Below are 26,477 nucleotides of genomic sequence, written 5' to 3'. Positions count from 1 at the left end.
AACTTTTAGTTAAAAACTTAAAATCTCGTGCTGGGGTTGTAGCTCAGCAGTAGAGTGCTTGCCTAGCTTAAGTGAGGCACTGCGTTCAATCCTCAACACCACATCAAAAAAAAAAAAAAAAAAAAAAAAAATAGAGGTACCGTGTTCACCTACAACTAAAATATTTTAAAAACTTTAATCTGGGACTGGGGTTGTGGCTCAGTGGTAGAGCACTTGCCTATCATGTGTGAGACACTGAGTTCGATTCTCAGCACCGCATATAAAGAAAGATCCATCATCAACTAAAAAAAAAATTTAAGATTACACAGGCGCGCGCACATACACACTGTTCTTCCACGCCTAAGGGACTGCTCTGCTCTTGAAAAGGACAAAACCCCAACACACTTCGGACTCAGGAACTAAATGATAAAGCAAGAATAAGGGCAACAAAAGGTGTGGGGGAACAAAATAAACCTCTAAGCGGGAACGTCTAGTTGGCAACCTTAGGTCACTGCCCATTAATTTGGGCCAACTCTGGAGGTTGCTCCACGTTTCCTGCCAAATTTACAAGCACTCTAGTCCAATTTTCTAGGTCCGGGGCGTCACTAAGCCCACCACTGACAGCGAGGGACGATGGACAGCACAACCGGCGTCCGCCATTCCATAGGGGATGTATGTATGAACCGAGTCCCGGGTCCACTTCCCACAGCTCAAGGAAGCGCACCGCGCACGGGGACCAGTTCCATTCCTCTTCCTGCGACCAGACGGCCTAAGCCTCGCCCTTCGCAACCGAGACACCCGCGGCTGACAGAGACGAACTCTTCACGGCGGCAATGGGTGCCTCCGGAGAAGCCCCGGGCCGACCGCGGCCTTTAGGCGGGGCGCGGGAACAGGGCGGGCGAGCCCCCGCAGGTCCCCGGGAGGGGCGACGGGTCAGTGGCTGACATTTTTTGTTTGCTCCAGACTAAACGGTGGTTGGCGGTAGGCCAAGGCTTTTCCGCCCGCTGAAAGTCAGCCAGAAAAACAGCGCGCGGGGACCAAAAGCACGGCGCCTACGCCAGTCTCAGTTAGGGTTAGAAAAAGGGTGACCGCCACCCCTCCCGGGCCCACCCTCCGCAACCGGCCGCGAAGCGTGCAGCAGCACCTTATAAAGGAAGGGGACGGCGCCGCGCGGATTGGCTAAGTAATTGTCACAGATCTCGCGAGAGTTGGCCTCAGAATGGGGGAGAATTCTTGAGATTGCATTTCCGGCCATGAGGGCAAGCACCGCCCCTCCCCCTCCGTGGAAGCCGCGGTGTGGTCTTTTACTGTACTTTAAAGATGAAACCAATTGTGCTTCTGAACGCCTTTTTCTTCTTTTAAATGTCTTTAAGATTCTTCTGATTACTATATATATATGATGGTGTGGGGCGGCCAGGACACTGCTCTGGTCTTATTTATTGAACCTTTTCACATATCGTTCCTCCACCCCCCCACACACCCACACACCCCCGTTCGAGGGTAGTGGGGAAGCCACTGATAGGGGGAAAATGGCCAGGTCTGTCTCTAGGGCTTGCAGAGTGTACCAGGAAGAGTGGAGCAGGCTTACTTTCTTTCCTCTAGAGCCAGTTGGCGGAGTGCCTTTTTCTGTCTCCAAACGGACCAGATGCTGTGTTCCTTCACTTCAAGATGGAGTTAACAGAAAAAAAAAAAAAAAATAGGGCCGAGAACCCAACAGGGATTTCTAGTTCCAATTCCCACATTTGTTTGAGACCTCTATGAAAACAGATTCCTGGGCAGCATCCGAATTCCTGCCCTGCCCACTTACACCTGGAAGAACTTTTTCAGCTTGTGCTGAAGATGGGTTTTATTAAGTGTAAGTACAACTGGTTTTGTTGTTGGCAATACTGGGGATGGAACCCAGGGCTCTGTGCACGCTTAGGTAAGTGCTGAACTACTGAGCTACATCCCCAGCCCTACTTCACACTTCTCTCTGGATTGGGGATATAGTTCAGAGGTAGAGTGTGTGCATGAGGCCCTGGGTTCTACCCCAGTACCTGAAAAGAAAAAATAAAGAACACCTCCACCTCTCCTTTTTAGGAAAGAAAGGCTTTCAGTCCTTGACAGCACTTGAAAGTAAGGTTGTGTTGTGATAAATAGAATCAGTTCACCGCAAATGGTAGGTTTTTACAATGGCTAGTATGATGTAGTTTGGTGTATAACTGGGCAGCTGATCTTAAATTTTACTTGTGCTCAGTTGGGAAAACTCAGGGGAGTTGACACTATTGGCCCTCCTTCTAAAAGTGAAATGATAATGTAACAGGGGTTCACTTGATGTTTTGACCCTTGTGGGTTTGAAAATTGCATTTTTCCCCCCAATCTTCTTTTCCCTAAACTACCCCTCCCTGATCTTCATTTCCCTAATCTCATTTTCTCTGAAACACCTCTATAAAAAACGTTTGTGTTCCTGCTGATGGGCAGTATCACAGCCTTTGGGACAGGAGTCACCACCTGTGTTTCTCCTTTGCTAGCAAAGCAATAAACATTCTTTTTCCTTTTTCTCAAAACCACGTCCTCAATGGATAGGATCACGAACAAGGATCAAGCTTTCGGCAACAATAAGATTTTGGTTTATGATGATTGTTAACGACAGAGAAAATATAACTAAAACTGAAATTTCATATTTTGTTCCCTAGATTTCACCTGAAACGGAATACCTATGACTCATGGAAGAGGCTAGAGTCTACAGAATATTCTAGGCTGGTTGTTCTTAAGAGACCAAGATTAAGGATTGTGTGCCTGGACTAGCCATGCAAGCTACTTTGGGATCACTTTAAACTGAAATCTCAACCTCTTTAAATATAGATTTCTTAACTTGTGAAATGGAAATAAGACTTATCTCTTGAAGTTGTTGAAGTTTAAATTAGATAATGTATAATTAGTCCTACTTTCTTTTTTAAAGTGCTTTACAAATTATAAAATGAGGAGTTGGAAAGTAATTGGCCTTGTGGGAGCTGAAGTCAGATTTTTGGTGAACTTAATGTGGACTTCGGTGAGCTTGTGTAGTTCTGCTTTATATTCATAAAGATAGGATTTTGTTTTAACTTCCAAAAAAAAGCTATTCTCTAATCGAAAAACTCATCTTTGGGGTAAAGAGTTAAGTGTCCAAAGGTTTTAACTGTTCATGAAGTCAGAGAGAGTTAGCCTGGCACCTGAACTCTGCCCTTCCACACCTTACAAGATTCCTACAGAAGTGTATTTAAATTCTCTAGTACTAGACAATGTTGGGCAGGGTGAGTGAGGGGATAGGGCTGGGTATTTTAACAGATGATTGCCGAGGAGTGGTATCTGGACAAAACAAAGTCACTTCCCATTTTTTTGAAACAAAATAAACTTGAAAAAATAATTTTTGTTTGGTAAAAATGGGAGAATTCCCACCAATGTTCCTAGCCACAAGGGACCAGTTCCTCTGAGAAATGAATAGTAGAAACTCAAATTTGAAAACATTTGGGGAAAAGGAAAATTGGCTTTCTGTTAATTGGCAAGTGTTCCAGTAGGACTCTATTTTTTATGGGATGTTTATGTTGTATGTACCTGTATATAGACCAGAGTCTCAACTGAGTTTATAAGGTTCAGAAAAGATGATTGGTAAAATTTTGATTTTTGTTAATTTATCTCAATAAAAGCCCACTGGAATGCCAAAAAAAAAAAAAAAAAGGGACTTGGGATCATTCTGTCTTCAGTGCTTGTGAATCTAGTTGAATGTGAGCATCAACTGTTAAAACTGCCCTCAAGTAATCATTTTTTACACCTTACCCAATCCAGACAATCAGTAAAATGCACCTCTTCACAAATGCTTGACTCAAGCCAAACGGAGTTATTTCCTGCTCTTTTTTTTTTACAGCCCAGAAATTTTGCCTTACAGTTCTCTTTGGGGGAAAAGTAGCTATATGGCCAGTTTTGTAAGAACCTTGCTTAGCATCCGGACAGCCACAATTTTAAGAAAAATTTCCCTCTCCCACCCAAGGGCATTTCTTCCAAAGATTCACCACTCCCTCATACCAACCCCACCCTTAACCACCCACATTTGGACCCACCTGTTTCTAATCTCAGCCTGCCCCATAAAAGTCCTGAACCCCAAGCCTGTTTTGCCTCTGTCTATGGAGAGATGGCTTTACTTGTCAGCTCTGACAAACTCTCGTGTGTATCTCTGCCTGGTTTCCATCTTTCATTTCTTGCATGCCTGTCTCCTGGTTCCACACTTTCCTTTCAAGTTTTGTATATCTATATACCTACCAGGAGTGTACCATAGTAGGCATCAGAGAAAAGGACAGAGATGAAAAGGAAAATCTAAGAGCTTATCTAGTGAGGGAGAGAGGCAAGCAAACCAGAAGATATTATTTCATAAATTAAGAGGTCAGCTGAAGTACAAGTAATAGAATGTACTAGAAAACATGAAGGAATCATTTTGATGCCATGGAGGGAGTAATATCTGAACTGTACCTGTAAATTCTCTTAATTTTATAAGCAAAAAAAAAAGTTATGTTTGAAAAATGCCTTTAAGTACATTATTTCATTGAACTTCACAATGACCCTGTGAGACAGATAGGAATCAGCAACCCCATTTTATGGATGAGGACATTTATCTTCAAAATGTTTAAACAGCTGGATTCCAGTGTTGCACACTATAATTACAGCAATTTGGGAGGCTGAGGAAGGAAGATTGCAAGTTCAAGGCCAGGCAAAGCAACTGAAAAACCAGCCTCTACCTCAGAGCAAAGCCTGTCCAAGGAAGGGAGAAAGACCCTTGTCCTTGGAAAGACCCACAGAGCACTCCTAGGCACATACCCACCCTGCTGAGTTGCTTATCTACAAATAACAAGAGAGATCTTTGGAGCCAGGTGTCCCTGACTCAGTCAGGCTAGGTGAGGACCCATAGCAACCCCCTAGCAACCACCAATCAGCATGAGACAGGGAAAATACCTGGGATGCTAGATGACCTTCCCAGTAGTTTATGGTGGTTGATAACATGTTGGGAAACCGTGTAGTTCAGCACGTACACCCCTTGTGGCTTAAACCAATCAATTCAAAGGAATCCTCCTCTTGTACTAACCAATCACCCTTACCCAACTTGTTCCCACCAGTGAATGTGCTAATCATGTTTTATGATTTTCCCGCGGTGTGTGATGATTTGCTAAGAGATGCTATGATGTAGTGAAGTCCCTACCTTCCCGAAAGAGTGTATAAAACTGTTGCAAACCCTGGGATCGGGGCCTCTCAGCGTCACCAGTTGCTGTGTACACGTGGAAGACCAAGCTAGCTTGCAATAAACACCTCTTTGCTGCTTACATGGATCTTGGTCTCTGGTGGTCTTTTGGGGGTCCCAAATATGAGCATAACACAACTTATTGAGACCCTGTCTCAAAAGGGGCCGAGGAGTGCTGAAGATGTACCTCAGTGGTACAGCACCCCAGTATTGAAAAAAAATAAAGTTTAACCAGTGGCTCAGGAGGCTGAGACAGGAGGATCACAAGCTCAAAGCCAGCCTCAGCAATGGTGAGGCGCTAAGCAATGAAGTGAGACCCTGTCTCTAAATAAAACACAAAAATAGGGCTGGGGATGTGGCTCAGTGGCTGAGTGACCCTGAGTTCAATCCCTGGTACCAAAAACAAACAAATAAATAAATAAATAAAAATAAAGTTTAAACAGCTTGCTTTAAGTCATGCAGTTGGTAGCCGGCAGAGTCTGCACCTAAACCCGCACATTTTGCCCCTAAATTCATATGGAAAGGCACTCCATTAGGTGTAAATTCTCATTGTCTTTCAAGCCTAGTCCCAAATCAAATCTATTGGAAAGTCTTCCTTGAGCTCTCAACTAATATTGGATCCTTAGAGCATTTTATACTTCTCATGGGACACTAAATCATTTTTTACCATGTATTGTTATAATTTAGGTATAAATGAATTCTGTCTGTTCTACGAGGTTGCCAGAGTTTGTTGTTTAAGAGATGAGGTCTTAGAGCTGGGATTGTGGCTCAGTGGTAGAATGCTTGCCTAGCACGTGTGAGGCACTGGCTTCAATTCTCAGCATCATATACAAATAAATAAAATAAAATAAAAAAGTTCATCAACAATTAATACACATATTTTTTAAAGGTGGGGGGATGAGGTCTCACTATGTTGCCCAGGCTGGCTCTCGACTCCTGGGCTCAAGCAATCTTCCTGCCTCAGCCTCCTGAGAACCTAGGACTATTTAGTTCATGCCACTGTACTCAGTCTCATCATCTTCAACACAGAATCTGATTCCTGGTTTAGCACTTATTACACTTGGCACAGTACCTTTCACAAATCAAAAACTTTGAATTATATGTCAATACTATCACCATTCTCTCAGATACCCAGGTCATTTCAGAACTTCTTTTCCCCTTCATATCTAACTTGATGCCTAGTCTTGTCACTTTTTCATAATTTTATTCTTTTTAATTCCTATTGCTCTTAATCTTGAGTGAAAGGGATGACTACTTTATATAACTTACCAAATGAGATCACTGAATCTCCAGGGCCTTCCCAGTCTAATTTATTCTCCAAACTACTCCCACATTCACGTTAACATAATTCCCTTATGTCTACTACTTTTAAATCTTTGCCTAAAAGTCATTTAACACTTAAAACCTTTAAGTCTTTGCCTTAATTTACTTTCCTAGTCATAGCTCTCACTCTGATCCCTATGAGCTCTTCATTTTAATGAAACCTGTCTATTATACGTGCCTTGAATATGCTTTGTTCATATCCAGGATGCTCACCTGGGTATCTGCCCACTCACCACTGTAACACCTATCTAATACCACCCCATCCATGATGTTATACCTCTGTTATGAAGACTTTCCTCACCAGAGCAACCTTCTTTCCCTAAACTTCAGCAAAACTTAAATCTTATCACTCATCTGACCTGACACATAGCACGTTGTACCACCTATTGGTCTCATGCCAAGGGAAACATAGGCTCCCCAAGGTCAAGAATAGTTTTTCCTGTAGCATTTATCTTGGTTCTACTCAATAAGTATCAATTTTTCCATCCTTATTACCATTATTATTTCCCCCATTATAGAAATTCAACAGACATGGACATCCCAATAATTGAAATATTTTCTGTTCTCCCAGAAACATAATATCCAAAGTTTTCTGCCACAAATACTCAAAACATTTTCTTCTGACCATTTTATCTGTATTTTAGAAGCATCTTTGGTGTACTATATTGTGTCCAACTTCTTTAAATTCTGCAGCAGTGATCCACATGTCCTGAAAAGCAGACAGGGATGCAAGAATAGACCCTCCCATCCACACTGATATTTTCCTTTCTGGGGGAACTGTAACCTGCACTGAGGTGTTAGGAGGTGCCACCTTTGCTATATCCTTAATTAGCCGCTTGTCTAAACCAGGGAAAGAGGTTGATCCCCCAGCAAGGATAATATTGGAGAAGAAGGAATTCCTCAGATCCACATCACATTTCATTATACTGCTGAAGCACATCTTGTCAATTCCAGGGGCATCTAGGTTCATGAGACACGGAGAGAAGAGGGCCTCTGGACAACGAAAGAGCTGGTCATGGAGCTTGAGGATCTTCCCATCAGGTAGTTGGTAAACTTTCTCTATGCACTCAGGTTTCTTGGCCCTTTCCTCTTCATAGTCTGTTGCCACATAACAAGAGGTTTCCTTAATGCTTTCAACAGTCTTTTTGTCTGTAGTACTAAGCAGCATGATGCCATGGTCCTTCAGTAGCATCATGAGGTAGTTGGTAAGGTCAAAGCCTGCCAAATCTAGCTGTTTTACACCATGAGGCAGACAGTAACCCTCAAAGATGGGTACACATTGAGTAACCCCAGCACCTGAATTCAGCACCAAGCCAGTAGTGAAGCCAGCGGCAAAGAGAGCCAGCACAGCCTGGATGGACATATAGAAGGCAGGAACACCCAGATGTTCAAAAAATACTTCAGTGGTTTTTTGCCTGTTGGCCAGTGGATTCAGTGCTGACTCTGTAATCAAGACTGGGCCATCACAGGGCTTTAGTTTCAGGTTAGAGTCATAGATATGCTTCCACATAATCTCCATGTCCCCCCAGGAAGTAATGACACCACGCTCCACAGGATAGCTGTAGGGAGAGCAATAAGATAAATGGAAGGTTTTAATTTTCCCAGTTTCTGCTTTCTTCAGACCTCCACATGTCCCTGTATTATCAGTATCCCTTTCTAGGCAGTAATTGCTACAGCCTCTCAGAGGAGGTAACTGTCAGCAGAAGCGGCTGTTGCAGTTATACGACTGTAATTTTAAAAAACTGGAAAATTCCCAAATTATGGTATAACTTAAGTAGTTATACTATTTAGTTATTTGAAGATAAAACTCCAAATGACAAACAGCACCATAAATTATGTAACACCATTAAAGGAACTTATATATTGTGAGCTAGAGCTTTATTTACACGTTTGTGTTCTCTTCTTTCTCTCACCGTAGCCCGCCCCCTCTTGCTAGGCTAGCGGCCCGCCCTGCCCGCGGGGAGGAGGGAGTACCTGATCGACAGCGAATGTCTCCTTTCCTGCACCTGGTCGCCCAGCCACAGCTGCAGCGCGCCGTCGGCCGCCAAGTTCTGACGTTTGTCGCGGCCGACAATGTTCGGGTAGACAAAGTCCGGCTCCCGGTTTCCGGCCAGGCCGGCCTTGATCACTCCCGAGCCGTTGTCGATCACCACTGGTAGCTGGTAGCAGTTCATGCCGCCGCCGCCTTCGCCGCCTGCTGTCCCCGGCCGCGCCTTCTTTGGACTCCGCCAGGCCAGAGGCCTGGAACGCCGCGTCACAGAGGCCCTGCACCGCGCAGTCCTGTCGGAGCCCCGTGGCTGCGGGCCGCGGGTCCGGAGCGCGCTAGGCCCACGGACGGGTTCCCGCGGTGAGCCCCGCGGTGCAGGCTGCGACTGCCACTCTTCCGCTTCGTGGAATCGCGGAATACCAATACTAGGAAAACCCCCCAAAGATAGCAAATCTACCCCTTCACAGGTGCATTTCTCAACACTCTGAAAAACCACGGAAACACATTGTTCCCCAAAGTCCTAGAATTCTACTTAACGCGTGTGCGTTTTAGAGTCCGCGGGAAGCTCTGGAAGGCGCCCTGGAAACTGGGAAAGTTGTCGCGGCATGGGAGGCACCGTTCTGTATCTGAAAGGCTCAACTTTTAGGAAAAGAAAATTGCCGAGTTTTAGACACTTTATTGTTTCTGTGCACTGGGCAATGCTCCCTTGAATTTCTTGCCTGGGATTTCTAAAAATGTACCCAGTGAAAACAAATTATCAAGCGGGTTGCGGACGCGGTCGCCTGAAGTTCCATTTCGGAGCCTGAGGGAGGAGGATCGCAGAAGTTCGAAACCAGCCTGGGCAAGGCCCTGTCTCAATAAAAAGGGCTGGGGGTGTAGTTCAGTGACAGAGCGTCCGTGGGTCCAATCTCTACAGTGTTCCCCTCCAAAAACCAAACAACAAAACACCTCCTCCTTTTTCTTTTGGTTTGGTTTAAATAGCAATGTCTTCGCATTATATCCCTTGGTTTTTGGAAGCTTAGTCTTTAGCTTGATTTTTAGGCATAAGCATGTGTCTGCCTCTTTGTAGTTTGTGAGGTTCACACGCAGGTCATATGGAGAAAAAAAGTACATTGCGTATTCAAAAACAAAGTACTTGGTACACCCTTTAGGGAATTTTAAAACAAGTACACAAATTAGAAATTCTGGTTGGTCTTCAGGAGCGCTAAAAGGAAATTAAAACGTTATTTACACGTTCTTCCATGAGGCCGAAAGGTTTGCTTTGTCGCTGGCTAAGAGCATTGCGGGTCGGAGGAGGGACCCGTCGCCGGCTTTGGAACGTGGGTATCCGCTCAGGGATCGCATTCCCAAAAACAAAGCCCCAGGACGTGCCCGGGATTCTGAACAGCTTGATGCTCTGGAAGGGTGGGGATGGGTTTTTAAGTGTGCCCAAAGAACTGGCAATTAGCAGGTGCCTGGGTTTTACAGCGGTACCGGGAGCTCTGCAAGAAAATCAACTCAAATTCGAACTTTCGAAATACTTTGAGTACTGTTCAATTGAACATGTGGTTTTATTTTTTGGGTGATTGTTATTTTATATATACATATTGTTGTCCATTAAATATTAAAACAATTCCGTTTCCTTTAGGTCAAACTGCATGTTGCCACATAGACATCAGGGACTTTGAGGAGGCCAGTCAACAGCTCGGTTTCCGTAGTGTAGTGGTTATCACGTTCGCCTAACACGCGAAAGGTCCCCGGTTCGAAACCGGGCGGAAACAGTACCAAGCTTCACTTTTAAAAAAATCAGTAGCAAACCGAAGATGAAAATTAAGTATCCATTTTTTCTTTCCATGGATGTGATTTTTATAACAACTCTGCAGAACTTTTGAGAATCTGAACTATTCAATTTGGCGTTATTTGATTCATTCACCAAACGTTTTAGTAGGAGATTTGCTACGTGAAAGAACTGACCCAGATTCTAAAAAATTGAATTTGTATTATATATAGTGTCATATTAAGTTTATAAGTATTTCTCAATAAATTATGGAAAATGGTTCTGACCCCTTCCTAATGGAATCAAGAAAAATATATAATTAAGACATTAGATTTTTTTAGGCTGTGGTTTTATTCACAAACTTGATTCATACAAGAGGAAATCCATAGAGCAGGAAGAAGCTAGTAGAAAAAATCTCACGGAAAGAAAAGGTAATAATTCAAGTTGAGATTAACCTTCAAAATAAAGTCATAGGTTAAATTCCTTAAAGTCTTTTTATTGGTGGGGGTATTGGGGACTGAATCCAGGGATGCTTAGCCACCGAGCCACATCCCCAACCCTTTTTAAAAATTTTGAGACAGGGTCTCACCTAGTTGCTAAGGGCCTCGCTAAGTTGCTGAGGCTGGCTTTGACCTCAGATCCTCCTGCCTTAGCCTCCCAAGCCGCTGCGATTACAGGCATGCATAACAGCGAGGGCTGACACAGATTTTTTTAAAAAAATACTTTATTAGTTATTGATGGACCTTTATTTATTTGATTACACATGGTGCTGAGATTGAACCCAGTGCCTCACACATGCGAGGCAAGCACTGTACCACAAAATAAAATAAATATTTAAGTTGTAGTTTTGAGATTCATGATGTCCACAGTTAATAGGAAAGAATCCACCCCAACACATCAGTAAGGCTCATTTTATTGTTTGATACTTTTGTATATTGTAGACATAATTGATAGCCTTTTCCCTAACTGTACTAACCCCAAACTCGAAGTAAATAATTGTATTAAAATTACTCGGGTCTAGACATTGGAAAACCTTTTCCGGTATAAAGCCCACCTTCCTCTGATGCTGCGCATGCCCAGTGTGTTCTACTGCTTTGGTTTGCTTTCGTGCGTATCAGACTTCTTTCACCAGGTAAGGCGTCTTGGAAACAGAGCTATAGTTGGCTGGCACAAACAAAACCTAGGGGGTCCCAAGAGACTTCGGGTATGTAAAAGGGAAGGGGGTGCTCGCCCTCTGCGTTAACAGCCCCCACGGCGGAGAGCCAGAGTACATAAAGCAGCAGTTACCACTGGCTGGGCCGGGAGGGAGGATGACGGGAGAAGACAAGCAACTACAAGCCCCAGCATGCAGTGCGCAGCGTGGTCTCCCGAGAGACTGGCGGTGCAGGCTGCCCGGCCTAGGTCCAGAGTCGGGCTGACCGATACAGGCTGACTGTCGGCCAGAGAGCTCAGCATGAGGAAGAAGGGTGCGGCACTGTACACCAGCCTTTAAGTCTCGCATCCCCGGTGCTTGCTGTTTCGGGGACGCCTGGCATGCTGGGGAGTCAGGGTTCTACGGGCCAGCTTGTCGGCCTTGGCCTGTGTGGGACCTCCACGGCACTAGAGCCTCCGGAGTTACCACGGGACTACGGAGCCGGATGTGACGCTACCGTGGAGGAAGAAGGGAGAGGCGGAGCGTGGCGCGGTGACGTCCTCCCAAGATGGCGGAGAGACAGTGAAGAAACTGTTCCCCCTGGGTGGCCGTCGGTGAGTGCCCACTTCGCCCTAGACCCCCGTCTCTGCTCTCTCCAGACCCTGGGCCATGGGAGGGCAGGCTTCTTGGAGTTCTAGCGCTGGTCGGGGCGAAGGTGGAATGCTGTGCGAAGCAGCCCCCGTGGTAGCCTTGGCCTGTCTCAGCTGTGGGATTTCGCGGGAGTGGGAACCGGGCGGAGGGCAGGGCAGTGGAGGCCGAGGAAGAACCGGCTTTGGTTGTCACTCTCAGAAGCCGCCAGGCGGGAGAGAGTAGGAGGGGAGGGGTGTGGCCTCCTGGGGCGAGTGACAGAACCTTTGACAACCCTTGGCCCTATGCATTCCCCGCCCCTTGGGCACGCGCCTCGCGCTTTGGAGAAACTGCACCTTGTAAGCTAACAGGTTTTGGTGATTTGAGGGGAATTTTTTTAAAAAATAATTTTCTTCCCATCTGTCCCAAGGAGTTGTTTCTTGATGCTTTGTTATTTTTTTCCCGTTAACCATTTACTGAGTGAAAGTTTGAGGGTTCAACTGATGTAAAACCTTGAAATTGTGCGGGGTTTTATTTTTATTTTTTGCAGTTTGTGCAGTATTTTCATTCACGTTCATCACAGTCATTTGTTGTTATGTGCAAGGATTGTGTTAGTGTCCAAGGCAAAACAAAATCATTTATCAGTTTTTTTTTTCTTTTTGTTGCTGGGATTGAATCCGGGTCGTTTTACCACTGGCTAACATCCCCAGTCCTTTTTAATTTTTTAGTTTGGGTCTCATTAAGTTGCCCTAGCTGTCCTCTAACTGCCTCTCAGCATTTTTACCTGGACAGGTTTGATAAAGTCTTTTCAGAGGAGATAAAATAAGACCTTTTTTTCTTTAAATTTTGTCCTCTGTCCCTTCTCCCCTCAAATGAGTGAACCTTTGATGAAAATTTGTGGTTATTGATTACTTTTTTCCTTTGTCTTTTAGATCAAGGGTAAAATCCCATTCTGATATCAAAATGCAGTATTCACACCACTGTGAGCACCTTTTAGAGAGACTGAACAAACAACGGGAAGCAGGTTTTCTTTGTGACTGCACCATAGTGATTGGGGAATTCCAGTTTAAAGCCCATAGGAATGTGCTTGCTTCCTTTAGTGAGTATTTTGGTGCAATCTACAGAAGCACTTCTGAAAACAATGTTTTTCTTGATCAGAGTCAGGTGAAAGCTGATGGATTTCAGAAATTGTTGGAGTTTATATACACAGGAACTTTAAATCTTGACAGGTAAAGTACACATTTTATTTTCAGTTATAAAAGCTGCTCAGTAGTCTTTAGAGCTCAAGTCATTTGTATTTTTTCTATTCGGTCTCTTCATTCGTTCTTCAAATATTTATGCACACAATGTTTTTCTTTTAATAAAGAAGTCAGTGTCACTGACTTGGGATTAACAAGTATTTGATAGGCACAAAAACCAAAAATTTAGCACATTTGTCAACCACAACAAAGCCTGTGATTTCAGCTTTGTAAATGCAAAATTTAAACAATAAATTCCAGTTTCCCTTTGCTTTTTGATCTTTATATCCCTCTGTTGTTCTTTCTCCCTTCTTCCATCTCCTACTTCTTAAGGTATCTGGAGTATAGATGGGGGAAGAAGGAAGAACTTCTGGGCTCATACAGTAGTGCTTCCATTGCCAACCATAAATAGCAGTGTGCAGGATATCTTCCTGATCCTGATTCAGGAAAATTGCTTTGCTGGAGCCTAGATGGCAGTAACTCTGTTCTCTCTTAACATTAACCCACCGTATTAATGCTTAAATCAGGTTGGTGCTAGCATGCTTCTCTAAAATGCTTACTGCTGTCACTGCATATACCAATAGGTTCTGAGGGACCCGACAACATAGGCACTGTGTGTCTTCTCTACATAATGAACCAGATAATTAAAATCAATAATTAAAATCAAATAAAATATTGACTTTATTTATTTATTTATTAGTAGTAGTAGGAGAAAAGGGGTAGAGGATAAAGCAAAGAGAAACTGATGGTATTATTGCTGTTTTCCTACTGCTACCACTTGTGAAAGTGGTAGAAGAATATAAGTAGACTATTCTCAGTTTCCCCCCCAACCTCTTGGTAATCCTGGGGATTGAACCCAGGGCCTAAAACATGCTAGGCAAGAACTCTACCACTGAGCCACATCCCCAGGCTTAGTTAAGACTATTCATAATCTTCTGACATAGATTTATGGGCTTTAGAATGAGATCTTGCCAGCCAATCAGTGTCTCCTTGACCAAGTTGTAACTTCCCTGGGCTTCAATTTCCCCATCTGTAAAAATGAGAAATAACTACTTTGATATTGTTGTGAAGATCACATGAGAATTTACTTGAAGCCCCAATAAACATTAGTTTAGTCCTTCTAATAACGAATAACATTAATTTCTTTTTTCTTCTATACTCCCCACCCACATTCTGATTCCACATTTTTCAGAGAAAAATTAGAAAGAAAAAAGGAAATACCTGAAATTTTGCCACCCACTAATAACCACTATAACTTTTTAATATATATTTATTCTTTTCCTGAAGATCTGTATAGATATTTACATGTACACATTAAGTAAAATTCTTCCCTTTTTTATTGCAGTTTATTATGGAACTATACTTTTTTAAAAAGTAAGAATCAAGATACTGCTTCATTTTTGAAAAGGAAACTTTTCATGCTGTTTTGGAATTATTTTTAAATTTTGGTAAAATGAAATTTTTAAGTGAATCAATTCTGTTTGATTAAAGGAACAAAACAGTGTCATAGATTAATCTCACAAAATAAATTACTTAAATTTGCTAAATAGTTGATTGTGCAGGTACCTCTGATCTAAGATTTTAGAATACTTGATAGAAAATAACCACATACTAGTGATTTTTGGTTGACCTTTAATTTAATGGTTTCTTTTTCTTGGTTAACTATGCAGGAAAAGATCTTAACTTGATTTGAACTCACTGCAGAGCATTTTTCTTTGTGCCTTCATGCAAAGAAGCAATGTGAAGAAGAGCCAGGTGTTTTGTTCAGTCTTTTTTCGATGCATATCTTTCCTGGTGAGCTGGGGAACTAATTGTTTGAGCCCAGCCACGAGTGTAAGAGAAGATTTATACCATTATTAAGAAAAAAGACATGGTGGTACGTAGTACCTGTAATCTCAGATTACAAGGCTGAGGCATCAGGATCCAAGTTTGATATCCTGACTCAAACAAAAAAAGGGCTGGGACATATGGTTTAGTGGAAGATTGTCCCTGGGTTCAATCCCTAGTACCAGAAACAAACAAAACCTAAACAGAGTAATAGAAAATCAAGTGGGCTCAGGAGCCAAATTGTCTTGGTCAAATCTTGGAATCTTAGTTCTAACACTCTGTAATCTTGGACAAGTTATATAGTTTCTTTGGAACTCTGACTTTTCTTTTCCTTTCTTTCCTTTCTTTCACTAGTGCTGGGGATTGAACCCAGTGAATCATGCATGTTAGACAAGCGCTCTACTACTAACCTATACCCTAGCCCCTGATTTTTCATTTGTATGTACAATGAGAATTATAAAAGATTTCATAGGCACCTTCTGAGGATTAAGTGAACCAATTCTGTAAAGTATTTAGCCATATAGCTGGCAATAAGTAATTAGATGACCTTCAATGATTAAAAAATGATAGAAGTCTGGATGTTGTAACTTTGTGTTTGTAAACAAAAGCAAAAGATTAGTTATTGAAATAAACAAATGCTGACTGGCTCTCTTAACTGTTGCTGAGATTATAGACTATGAAATAAACAAATAGTTTGTATAAATCACTGTTTCAGTATTGAACAATTAATGTGTCTTAATGCTAGTTTTATAGGCCTTTAAGGCTACCTGACCTGGTTGTTTGGTTCATTTTATGCAACACAGAGCATATTAATTTAAGACCACAAGATCTGTTTTAGTTAAGTATAATAAGTGGTACAGGAAGTTTGATTTTTATCCTAGTAGTGTCTCTCATTAATTGTACTTTTAGTAACACATTATAAAGTCAATAAAAATGCTGAAAGATGTTTTTAGATACTGATAATGCTGTATACCCATAAGAAAAAAATTGGATAAAAAGTGAATATAATTATATTTGGGGCATTTGTGCTATTTTGCAAGTAGAGAATTAACATGATTACAAAGAGTCATTATATATTTTAAAATTATAGCAATAAAGCCAATAAGAAAAGAATATCTTAGGTAATATTTTCGTATCTAGGGGAAAGACTGAGACTATACCAAAAATTTATTTGTAATCTGTTTAAGAATGTGGGATGGATTTTCTGAGAATAAAATATTCTAAGCTGGAAGTTAGGTTTACAAATTAGCCTACAAATCTACTTAATCTGTAATGAACTGAAAAATGATTGTTTGCAATAAAATACAAATTTTTAAAAGACTTTGTAATGCTAGATTGAATAAGAGAAAACAAGGCAGGTTTAATTGGAAGATGATGAGAAATAGGTAGAGATTTGTAGGTACTGTAGAATGCTTGTAGATATCCTAGAGGTTTCAAGATGTTATTATTTTTAATTAAAATTCAAATTTTAGTCCTAAAAGTAATAATATTACCAGCACTATATTAGTATTATTAGCTACAATTAAAATTAGAAGAGATCATCTTAGAGGACCAAATAATTTAGGAGAGAAATGACAAGTAAGGAAAGTTATTTGAAGGTGGTCTGTTTGTATCTATACTCAGTATGACCCTTTGGTCATATTTTTAGTATTGATAACACAAACTTTCTTAATTTTATAGCTAGAAAATTGGAGTTTCCAGAGGTGGACTCACCCAAATTAATTTGTTAGTACTACCAGCCAAATCTAGTGATTTTTCTCTATATTGTAAACTTGTGGTAGGCAGGGACTATTTGATATTTCTTAATATCTCTCTCAGTATCACTCATGTTAGATGCTCAGTATATATTAACTAGAATGCTGAACAGAGTGACTTGTCTTTCTATATAACTCTAACATGACAAATTGTAAAGCCAACTTAGATTCTGAATATCACCAAAAATGTGGGAAAGTTGCTAGAGGGAGCTTAATGCATTCTAAAACATTGTTCTTCTCGGCTATGATCCATGGACCTGAAGCATTGACATCACCAGGGAATATATTAGAAATGTAGAATGTCATGCTCTGTAAAGACTTCCTGAATTTGAACCTTTATTTAACACAATTCCTGGGTGAGTCACATACACAGTGAAGTTTTAGAAGCAATTAAAAGACTCCCAGAGGAGCAGGGCAGAATAGTTGAAGACAAGTTTCATTAGACTCTTCCTGTTGCCAATTAAGAAAAGTTGGATTGCTATCTGAAGAGACTTCATAGTGAATGAGAGGAAGCAGGGAGTTGCCAACAACTATTTTTGTTTCCATGGTTTTTTAAAAGCAACCAGATAATTAAACATTGTTTTCCTATAGTGGTCCACCTGCAGCTGTAGCCATTATTTTCCATCTTTTCATATTTTGTAAAATTGAAGATCTTTGCCTAAACATTATTTTGAATGAATTAAATTGTGTAAATTTGTTGTTAAGTTATACCTTTTTCAGTATTCTGTTTCATTTGGTCTTTAAAATATGTGTAGCTCTGTTTCAAAAACAGTTTTTCTTCGATCAGAATATTGTCATTTAGCCTTGTTTCCTTACAGTTGGAATGTTAAAGAAATTCATCAGGCTGCTGACTATCTCAAAGTGGAAGAGGTAGTAACTAAATGTAAAATAAAGATGGAAGATTTTGCTTTTATTGCTAATCCCTCTTCTACGGAGATATCTAGTATCACTGGAAACATTGAATTGAATCAACAGACTTGTCTTCTTACTCTTCGAGATTATAACAATCGGGAAAAGTCAGAAGTATCTACAGATTTAGTTCAGGCAAATTCTAAACGAGGAGCTTTAGCAAAGAAGTCTTCTCAAACTAAAAAGAAGAAAAAAACTTTCAACTCCCAGAAAACAGGGCAGAATAAAACAGTGCAATATCCCAGTGACATTTTAGAGAATACATCTGTTGAATTATTTCTAGATGCAAATAAGTTGTCCACACCTGTAGTCGAACAAGTTGCACAGACAAACAGTTCAGAACTCGAGTTGACATCAGTTGTGGAGAATACTTTTCCTGCACAAGATATTGTACAAACTGTTAGAGTGAAACGGAAGCGTGGAAAATCACAGCCAAATTGTGCTCTGAAAGAACACTCTATGTCTAATATAGCTAGTATCAAGAGTCCTTATGAGCTGGAGAACTCTGGGGAAGAGCTGGATCAGAGGTATTCCAAGGCCAAGCCAACATGTAACACATGTGGGAAAGTGTTTTCTGAAGCCAGCAGCTTGAGAAGGCACATGAGAATACATAAAGGAGTGAAACCTTATGTTTGCCACTTGTGTGGAAAGGCATTTACCCAGTGTAATCAGCTGAAAACGCATGTAAGAACTCATACAGGTAAGACTGGTTGACTGTGGGAATATTCAACTCTTTGTTTTTTTTTTTTGTTGTTGTTGTTGGATTGTTTTGTGTGTGTGTGTGTGTGTGGTTTTTTGTTTTTGTTTTGGTACTGGGAATTGAAATCATAGGTGCTTTACCATTGAGCTACATCCCCAGTCCTTTTTCATTGTTTATGACAGGGTTTTGCTAAGTTCATGAGATTGGCCTTAAACTTGTGATCCTCTTGCCTCAGCGAGCGCGCTACCGCTTGAGCAACATCCCCAGCCCAGCAGTTAACATTTTCTAAATACCAAAACTAGTACTGTTGATGAACACTTTTGAAAACTTAAATGACTTTAGCAACTAAAACAGAATTTTTCCTTCTTAACATATTTACTTGCTCCTTCAGGTGAGAGGCCATACAAATGTGAATTATGTGATAAAGGATTTGCTCAGAAATGCCAGCTAGTCTTCCATAGTCGCATGCATCATGGTGAGGAAAAACCCTATAAATGTGATGCGTGCAATTTACAATTTGCAACTTCTAGCAATCTCAAGATTCATGCAAGGTAATACAAACAAAAAATGACTTGTTTAAGTTTGTTAATTACCATAATCTTATGAATATACTGCTATATTAAAATTCAGGACAGTAGTGGTTCCAGCCTTCAGTATTCTTAGCACAGTCCAGGAAATGTGGTAGTTGAAGGGTAATAAGAAGGGGTAAAAACTAGGAAATAAGGTCAGGGTGATATGGTGATTGGATGGTATAGTTCCCCCCAACCCCATAAGCCATTGCAGAGCTTTACCTCCTGAGATTGAGAAACAAGTGATATGACTTGCATTTTAAGAGGATCATTTGGGCTGCTCTAGTAGGAAAAGACTGTAGGATTGCAAGAGTGGAAGCAGGGTGACCAGTTAGGAATCTGTTCATAAAATTCAAGTGAAGGGATTATGACTTAGGGCAGGGTCATAATAGGCAAGGGGATGGGTACCAGACATTTTAGAAATAGAACTAACAGAATTTGTTGACAGCTTGGATACAGGATCTGTAAGAAGAGTCAAAGATGATTTCAAGGTTTGGGGCCTGAGGATCTGAAAGGATGGAGCTGACATTAATGGAGGAGGGTTATAGAGAGAGCTGTTTAAGGAGTTCAAGAGTCTAGAAGTACAGTTCTGAACATTTTAAATTTGAAATGACTACTACACATCTGACAAGAGATGTGCCATAGACAATTAGTTATCTAAGTCTGGAGCTTAGGAGACAAATTTGGTAGTCATCAGTCTGTGGTCACCAAGAGAATGAATGTGGATAGAAAAAGGTGGGAAGACTAAATCCTGAAGTACTCTAGGGAGCTCTTAGATCTGGGATATGTGCAAAAACCAGCAGAGGTAGTCACTAGAAAAGAAAGGCCAGTGTAAGAGGAAAACCAGGAAAATGGGCTGCCCTGGTATCCAAATGAAGACAATTATTCCAGAAGGGCATAATCACCTCCTAAATTCTGGTGATAGGGAGATGAAGACTTAAGAATTTACTTGAATTTAGTGAAATGGGAGGTAAGCAATTCTCATAACAAAAGCCTTGTTAGCAGAGGTTAGTAGAGAAGGAAGTGAGTAGAGAAGAAATGGAAATAAAAGTTTTAGAGACTCAAATTTTTGGTAAAAAGGAACAGATAAATGGAGGAATAAGCTGGGTCAGGTTTGTTTTAAGAGGGAAGACATACTGTTTGTATGCTGTGATCCAGTGGCAGGGATGGATGGTATAGGATGGGGTATATTGTAGGAGTGATGCCGTTGAGTAGGATCTCAAGTACTGTACAAATAGTCTCTCTGGAGTCAGATGAACTGTCATCCTCATATTTGTTTCCAGAAGGAAAACGAAACGATATAGGAGGCAAGATGTCCACTGGGAGCAAGGATGGATGAGGATGTGCTGGTGATTTGAGGAAGTAATTTTGACAAATGAGTGAACGGACCAATAAAAATAATTGCAGTATTAGGAACTCACTGGCAACCATGTAAAGATGATAGCAAAACTTCCTGGCTCTCAGAACTAATGTTTTAATAATTTTATTTAACATTTAATTTTGGCACTATTTTACATTGAAACAACTATTGATTTTAATTTGAAATAAAATACTCTGTGAAATATTATTTGCAAAATGACTGCTGCATAGTTTTACCTCTAAATTGTTTTACTTAACAGAATACAATTGTATATTTATTTACCAACAGGAAGCATAGTGGAGAGAAGCCATATGTTTGTGATAGATGTGGACAGAGATTTGCCCAGGCCAGCACCCTGACCTATCATGTCCGTAGGCATACTGGAGAAAAGCCATATGTGTGTGACACCTGTGGGAAGGCATTTGCTGTCTCTAGTTCTCTTATCACTCATTCTCGAAAACATACAGGTAAGAGTTTAACACAGAGATTGCCTAAAATAAGGAAAGTTGTACATAAAAGAAAAAGGGGAATTGGCCCTTTATAGAAGGAAGATTATAGATTTTATAGTTAGATATCTGTTCATACTTCTTGAAGCTATTGTGATTTTCACCTAAATATTAGATAAAAATCTGACACATTTTCTAGAATAATAGAGGTGGATGAAATTTTTTATCATGTAACACACATTAAAATCAGTGAGGTAATTTTGATACTTACATAAACTTGAATTAAGACATGTTTTATAACTTTAGAAAACATCCTAAGCCTCTTGAGAATTTATTTCCTTTGGGTAAATTGTGGAGGGAAGTTAAGAGATAGGAATAGGTTTAGGTGGTACAGAATTTAAACTTCTTAAGACTTTTCCTATACAGATATTCTGAGGTTTGTAACTTAAACAGATAATGCAGCATATTATCAGTCTTGAAGCATACTACTGATTGAGTCTCATTTTTTGGTAAGGTATGTTTTAAAAGAGAATCGTCCTTAAGTGCTTTATTCTCCTTGAATAATATAATAGATGCAAGATCTGAAATATGGATTCATGAATTTACATAATCTTAATCACCTAAAAATCTACTTGCCCAGTTCATCTCTACCAGAAGGGACATTTGTAGGAATAAAGTTTCGGTATATGAAAAGTATCAGGTTATAAGAACAGTATAAAATGATTATTAATAATTCATATAAGTTGGATCACTGAAAATACCTCTAAAATACAACATAAGTTTTAATTTAAATATTTTAGAAAGCTTACTTTAGGTTATTTGTAATTGACAAATATTATGTTGGTTATAGTACACCACTTCGCTATCTTTTATTTTCCATCTAGGTGAAAAACCATACATATGTGGTATTTGTGGGAAAAGTTTTATTTCCTCAGGAGAGCTCAACAAACACTTTCGATCCCATACAGGTCTGTGTTTAGGGAGAACGTATTATTTTTTGTTCTCTCTTAATTTCTTTTAATGTAAACCTTGGCTTTTAAACCATTATGAACTATATGGTATCTAGTCATAATTTACCTATAACAATATTTTAATGTATGAATATCAACATTTTAATTGCCTTTTTTTGTTTAAAATATGAAGTAAATTTGGTCAGGAATTTTAAAGATTTTCCAAGAAATATGCCAGAAATCAATAGGATTTGAATTAAATCACACAAATGTACCAAGAAACAAAAAGGAATCAATAATATCAAGAAAATATCAGATTTTCTTATTAAACTGTTTCTGTATGCAAGATTTAGGAATAAATTTAAACATTGAAATTTTTATTGTAAAAAGTAGAACAAAAGCATATAAAGAAAATATTTAAAACAAAGGAAATACCACTTTTAGAGTATACTATTTTAAAGAATTCTTCCTCATAATTCCTAAGTAGATTAGTGTGAATATCTAGTAGAGATTTAATAAATTTATTGGCAACTTCTGTATTCTCATGTTTCTTGGTTTATAGTGTGAAGCACTGAATCGCTCTTATTTCAAAAGAATTACAGAGCTGGGGATGTGGCTCAGGGATAGAGTACTTGCTTAATGTGTGCAAGGCCCTGGATTCTATCCCCAGCACCACAAAAAAGGGAAAAAAGAGAATTGTAATAATGTACCCTATTGTCATTATTTAAGAATTTTCTAATTTATAAGCTATCTGAGAGCAGAAACCCATAATTACATTGTTTTCTCTAGCTCTTTTAGCCAGGGTCTGGCATAAATTGACACTCAATAAGTACCTAAATGATAGAAGTAAAAGAGTAGGTTACTTTCTGGTTTGTAAACAAATTTCAGATAATGAAAAAAAATACTCAAATTTTTTTGAAATAGGGATATACTATGAAGTACAGGAATGCCTACGTGTATAGAATTTCTCATTTCAGTATATTATAACCGAGCGATTAAAATGGTAGATTAAAACCAAATTTAAAAAGTATAATGATTTTTGCCTTATATTCATAAACATTGATATTTTTGTCTCAACAGCTTTGTGAATATTAAAGTTTTAACTTGCTTTTTAGGAGAAAGACCATTTATCTGTGAATTATGTGGAAATTCTTACACAGATATTAAAAATTTAAAGAAGCACAAAACAAAAGTCCATTCTGGTAAGTACTGGTATATTTAAAAAATTTGTTCTCCCATTGCTGCGTTTCGTTAAAATGTTGAGTGTACATTTTAACAGCTTAAATTAGATATCAGTTCTTAAAAACTAAAACCAGAAATCTAATAAATAAATGGAAAATGTAGGACATAATAGATACAGAAGTGAAATAGTTTTTCTGGGGTATTAGGAAAGTTCTAATTTTAGGAATGAAGAGAGTTCAAAGAATGGACATGGGTAGGGGAGGGTTCTTTCTAGGCCAGCCTCATCAGCCTAGTGAGATCCATTTCAAAATAAAAAGCGTTGGGGGTGTATGTGACTGTGGTAGAACTTCCCTAGGTTCAAACCCCCAGTATCGCTAAAGAAATAAACAATACAAAACAAGTAAAAAAAAAAAAAAAAAAAGGTAGTAGAAAGTTTTCCCCCTGAGTAAAGCAGAATTTCTGACTTCTTAATATAAATGAAAGTGCCATTGTCTGAACTTGAGTTCACAGAATAATAAAACACTTAAATTTTTTATTTTCCAGTATTTAGAAGGTACTGGAGTAAAATTTGAGGAATTTACAGCCTAGTTGAAGATTCAAGGCATACCTAGGTAGACTATTATATAGCAGTGAGAGAGAGATGCCACAAGGCAGTATATGAAACTTTACAAATGTATAATGAAGTAAATTAAAAAAAAAGTTTGTTCTTATCTAGAATAACTAGTTCCATTTTTATAATGGAGTTGGTGCTTAAACTTTGCCTTGAGACCCAGATGGAGTATGTATAAATAAGGCAGGTATATCAGTAAAAGAGAAAATGCTAACACAAAGCTGCGAAGGTTTAGTGCAGTTCTGGGACCAGTAAGTAGATTTGTGTAGTTCAGGCATTTGGGGTTTTTTTTAAAAAGATTGTGTGAATTTTTTCCCCTTCCATTTCAGGTACAGATAAAACTCTGGATCCCAATATGGAGGATCATACTTTGAGTGAACAAGATTCAATACAAAAAAGTCCTTTGTCAGAAACTATGGATGTGAAGCCTTCTGATATGACTCTACCATTAAGTCTTCCCCTTGGGACTGAGGACCACCACATGCTTCTGCCTGTCACAGATAATCAGTCTCCTACATCAGATACATTGTTGAGGTCAACTGTGAATGGATATTCAGAACCACAGTTGATTTTTTTACAACAATTGTACTGACTTTGTGAGGAATGTGGAATTGCTAAGACATCTGTGGTAGTAAGCATAAACATCTCTGGTAAGGTGCATATATTCATATTAAATTCTCATTCATTTGAATTGTGACCATTCTTTTCATTCACCGAAGTAAAAGCACCTGATGCTGCATTCATAACTGCAGTGCTTGTTTTGTTTGGGGGCTTTTATGTCTAGACTATATACACAGCTTTTTAAGGAATGAATTAATTCTATGGTAGCACTATCTTGGGTGGGTGGATTAGTTTTATTCTCTTTTAAGTTAGAGCCTCCTTAATTCCATTTTTATTTGAATTTTAGAGTTGCCTTCATTTATTGAAGTAGAATCTGTCAGTTTGTAGTGCTTCTGTTTTGACCTGTGGGATTTTCTAATCTTCCCCTGCCCCATTCCCGCTCAAAATTTAAACAAAATCCATGCTAGTATCAGTCCTAAAGTGTTGTAAGCTCCATAGATCAAACCATAAACTATGGTGGAAAAATTTTTCATATTTCCACCTATGAAAATTTAGTTACTGAGTAAGAGCTGTGCTGTTTTTATAATTATATGTTCCATTAGAGGTAACTTCTCTAATGAAACCAAAAGCATTGTTTTTCTTAAAAACTAGGAAACTATAAAAATTTTTGTCATTTAGAACTCAATATTCTGGGTTCTAAACCAATGGTCAGTTGAGTCGGTGTTTTTGATTTATTGGAGACTATATTTTCAAAATGTATTTTAAATAGACATTTGGTGTTTTTAATCTAGTCAAAAGACAGTTTTGGAATTTGATTCAGTTTATATCTTATTGAGTTTTTGGATTGGAAATGAGGAATATATACTGAGTTTTGAAAATTTTTGATAAGCCTCTCATGACTATTATACACTTTTTAAAACAAATATTCTAAAAAGAATTTTCTGGACACAAATAGCGTAAACTAGAAATCACTTTGCTTCTAAATTTGATACATTATATTGCATAAAGATTCAAGAAATTCGCCTAGCAAACTTGAGGCACTGGCTGTCCACAGCACTTCATAAAAGGAAAATTACAGTTAACATTTTGGGTTATCAAAAGTTCAGTTTATCAAACATTTTATATAAGCTTTGTGTTCTTAAATTTTCTAAGTTGAATCACAATTTTGGATTGTTGTCATGGTTTTATATTGGTTCTTTATCTTCCAAGAGAAAAATCAGTATTTATCCTCATATTTGCTACCACTCTTTTCCATCTCACTTTTCCCACATATTAATTTATTTCACCCTTGATCTTTGAACATTAAATTATTATTGTTTCACAAAGTCATTTCCCATAATGCTGATAGAACATCATGGTGACATAATTTCTCATTTCTTCCATGCATTAATTGTGGCTTATTTGTTTTTGAGTTTTAAACTACACATATAATAAAGTTAATGTGTTCATTCATCTTGATTTCTTTAATCATAATTTTCTTTATTTGGGATCCAAGTCATAGGAACTTATTGAAGAATGTAATAAAAACATTGAATTTTGTAGACTGAGAGATTTTCACCATTTCCCAGCACACACAATTTATTTTCACAATAAATTGCCACCAGTGGAAATGACTTAATTAAATAGAGTATAAAATGCTACATTTGTATAATGCAAACTTAATGTTTGGTCATTTAGTTAAAAAAAATCTAATTATGCATGTGTATTAAGTTAATGTACTGGGTTTAAATAAAATCTATAAAGTTTAATGTTAAGCCAATTTGTTTTAGCTTAAATTCAGTAGGAAATTTGAATGTGAAGAAATTTTAAAAAATTAAAACACTCAAGCCTCTTTAAGAGGTTTGCCAAAATGGAAAGATTAGTTTAATCTATATCTTCATTAATCCAAACTTCTAATGGATAAAATTTCTTTTTAAAAAATGACTATGGCCATGGCATAATTCTGTGAGGGCAAGAATGGTCAAATTTCTTCAAATATAATGATAATTAGTATTTTGCCTTTGCATAAATTAGCCTACAAAGTTATTATTTTTAGTATTATTTAGTAAAATTGGAGTGGCTGGGGTTGTGCTTTTTTAAAATCACATCTGCTTAGCTAAAATAATTTTACTTTAATATTGCTTGAGTCATTGTTATCCTCTCCTTTTCACTAATTATAGACCAAGAGAGCTTGAAGACAGTATCCCTTATAATTTTACTATTTATCATAATATGCTTGTATTTTAGTTTGTCTGGTAATCATGATAACACATGAATCATTTAATTAACTCCTTTAAATATATTTGTTAAGCAATGCAGGAAAGATTTAATTAGTCAAGTATT

The 26,477-nt window shown here is 38.8% G+C and overlaps 2 protein-coding genes and 1 non-coding gene across 5 annotated transcripts; 2 read left to right on the top strand and 1 right to left on the bottom strand.

Moving 5' to 3' along the window:
- Positions 1-7,091: 7,091 nt before the first annotated feature.
- Actrt3 (actin related protein T3) lies at positions 7,092-8,844 on the bottom strand. The gene is made up of 2 exons (XM_027942214.2): positions 8,522-8,844; positions 7,092-8,106 (listed from the first exon to the last, which is right to left on the bottom strand). Exons 1-2 carry the CDS (start codon positions 8,719-8,721, stop codon positions 7,188-7,190), a joined length of 1,119 nt encoding a protein of 372 aa, XP_027798015.1. The 5' UTR covers positions 8,722-8,844; the 3' UTR covers positions 7,092-7,187.
- A 1,377-nt stretch (positions 8,845-10,221) lies between these two features.
- Trnav-aac (transfer RNA valine (anticodon AAC)) lies at positions 10,222-10,294 on the top strand. Its single transcript has one exon. It is a non-coding gene; the product is annotated as a tRNA-Val (tRNA).
- Positions 10,295-11,380: 1,086 nt separating this feature from the next.
- On the top strand, positions 11,381-25,613 carry Mynn (myoneurin). 3 transcript variants are annotated; one of them, XM_027942177.3, is made up of 8 exons: positions 11,381-12,036; positions 12,982-13,278; positions 17,687-18,477; positions 18,869-19,028; positions 20,695-20,873; positions 21,737-21,820; positions 22,918-23,004; positions 23,924-25,613. In XM_027942177.3, exons 2-8 carry the CDS (start codon positions 13,013-13,015, stop codon positions 24,184-24,186), a joined length of 1,830 nt encoding a protein of 609 aa, XP_027797978.1. In that variant the 5' UTR covers positions 11,381-12,036; positions 12,982-13,012; the 3' UTR covers positions 24,187-25,613. The 3 variants fall into 3 exon arrangements, with proteins under 3 accessions (XP_027797978.1, XP_027797980.1, XP_071471583.1); XM_027942179.2 differs by lacking the exon at positions 21,737-21,820; XM_071615482.1 differs by lacking the exon at positions 11,381-12,036 and having other exon boundaries at positions 13,086-13,148.
- The last annotated feature ends 864 nt before the right edge of the window (positions 25,614-26,477 follow it).

This window comes from Marmota flaviventris, chromosome 8, assembly GCF_047511675.1.
Source record: "Marmota flaviventris isolate mMarFla1 chromosome 8, mMarFla1.hap1, whole genome shotgun sequence".
Taxonomy (NCBI): Eukaryota; Metazoa; Chordata; class Mammalia; order Rodentia; family Sciuridae; genus Marmota; species Marmota flaviventris.
The sequence above is the reverse complement of the archived record's forward strand: the minus strand, read 5'-3'. Positions and strand labels throughout refer to the sequence as shown.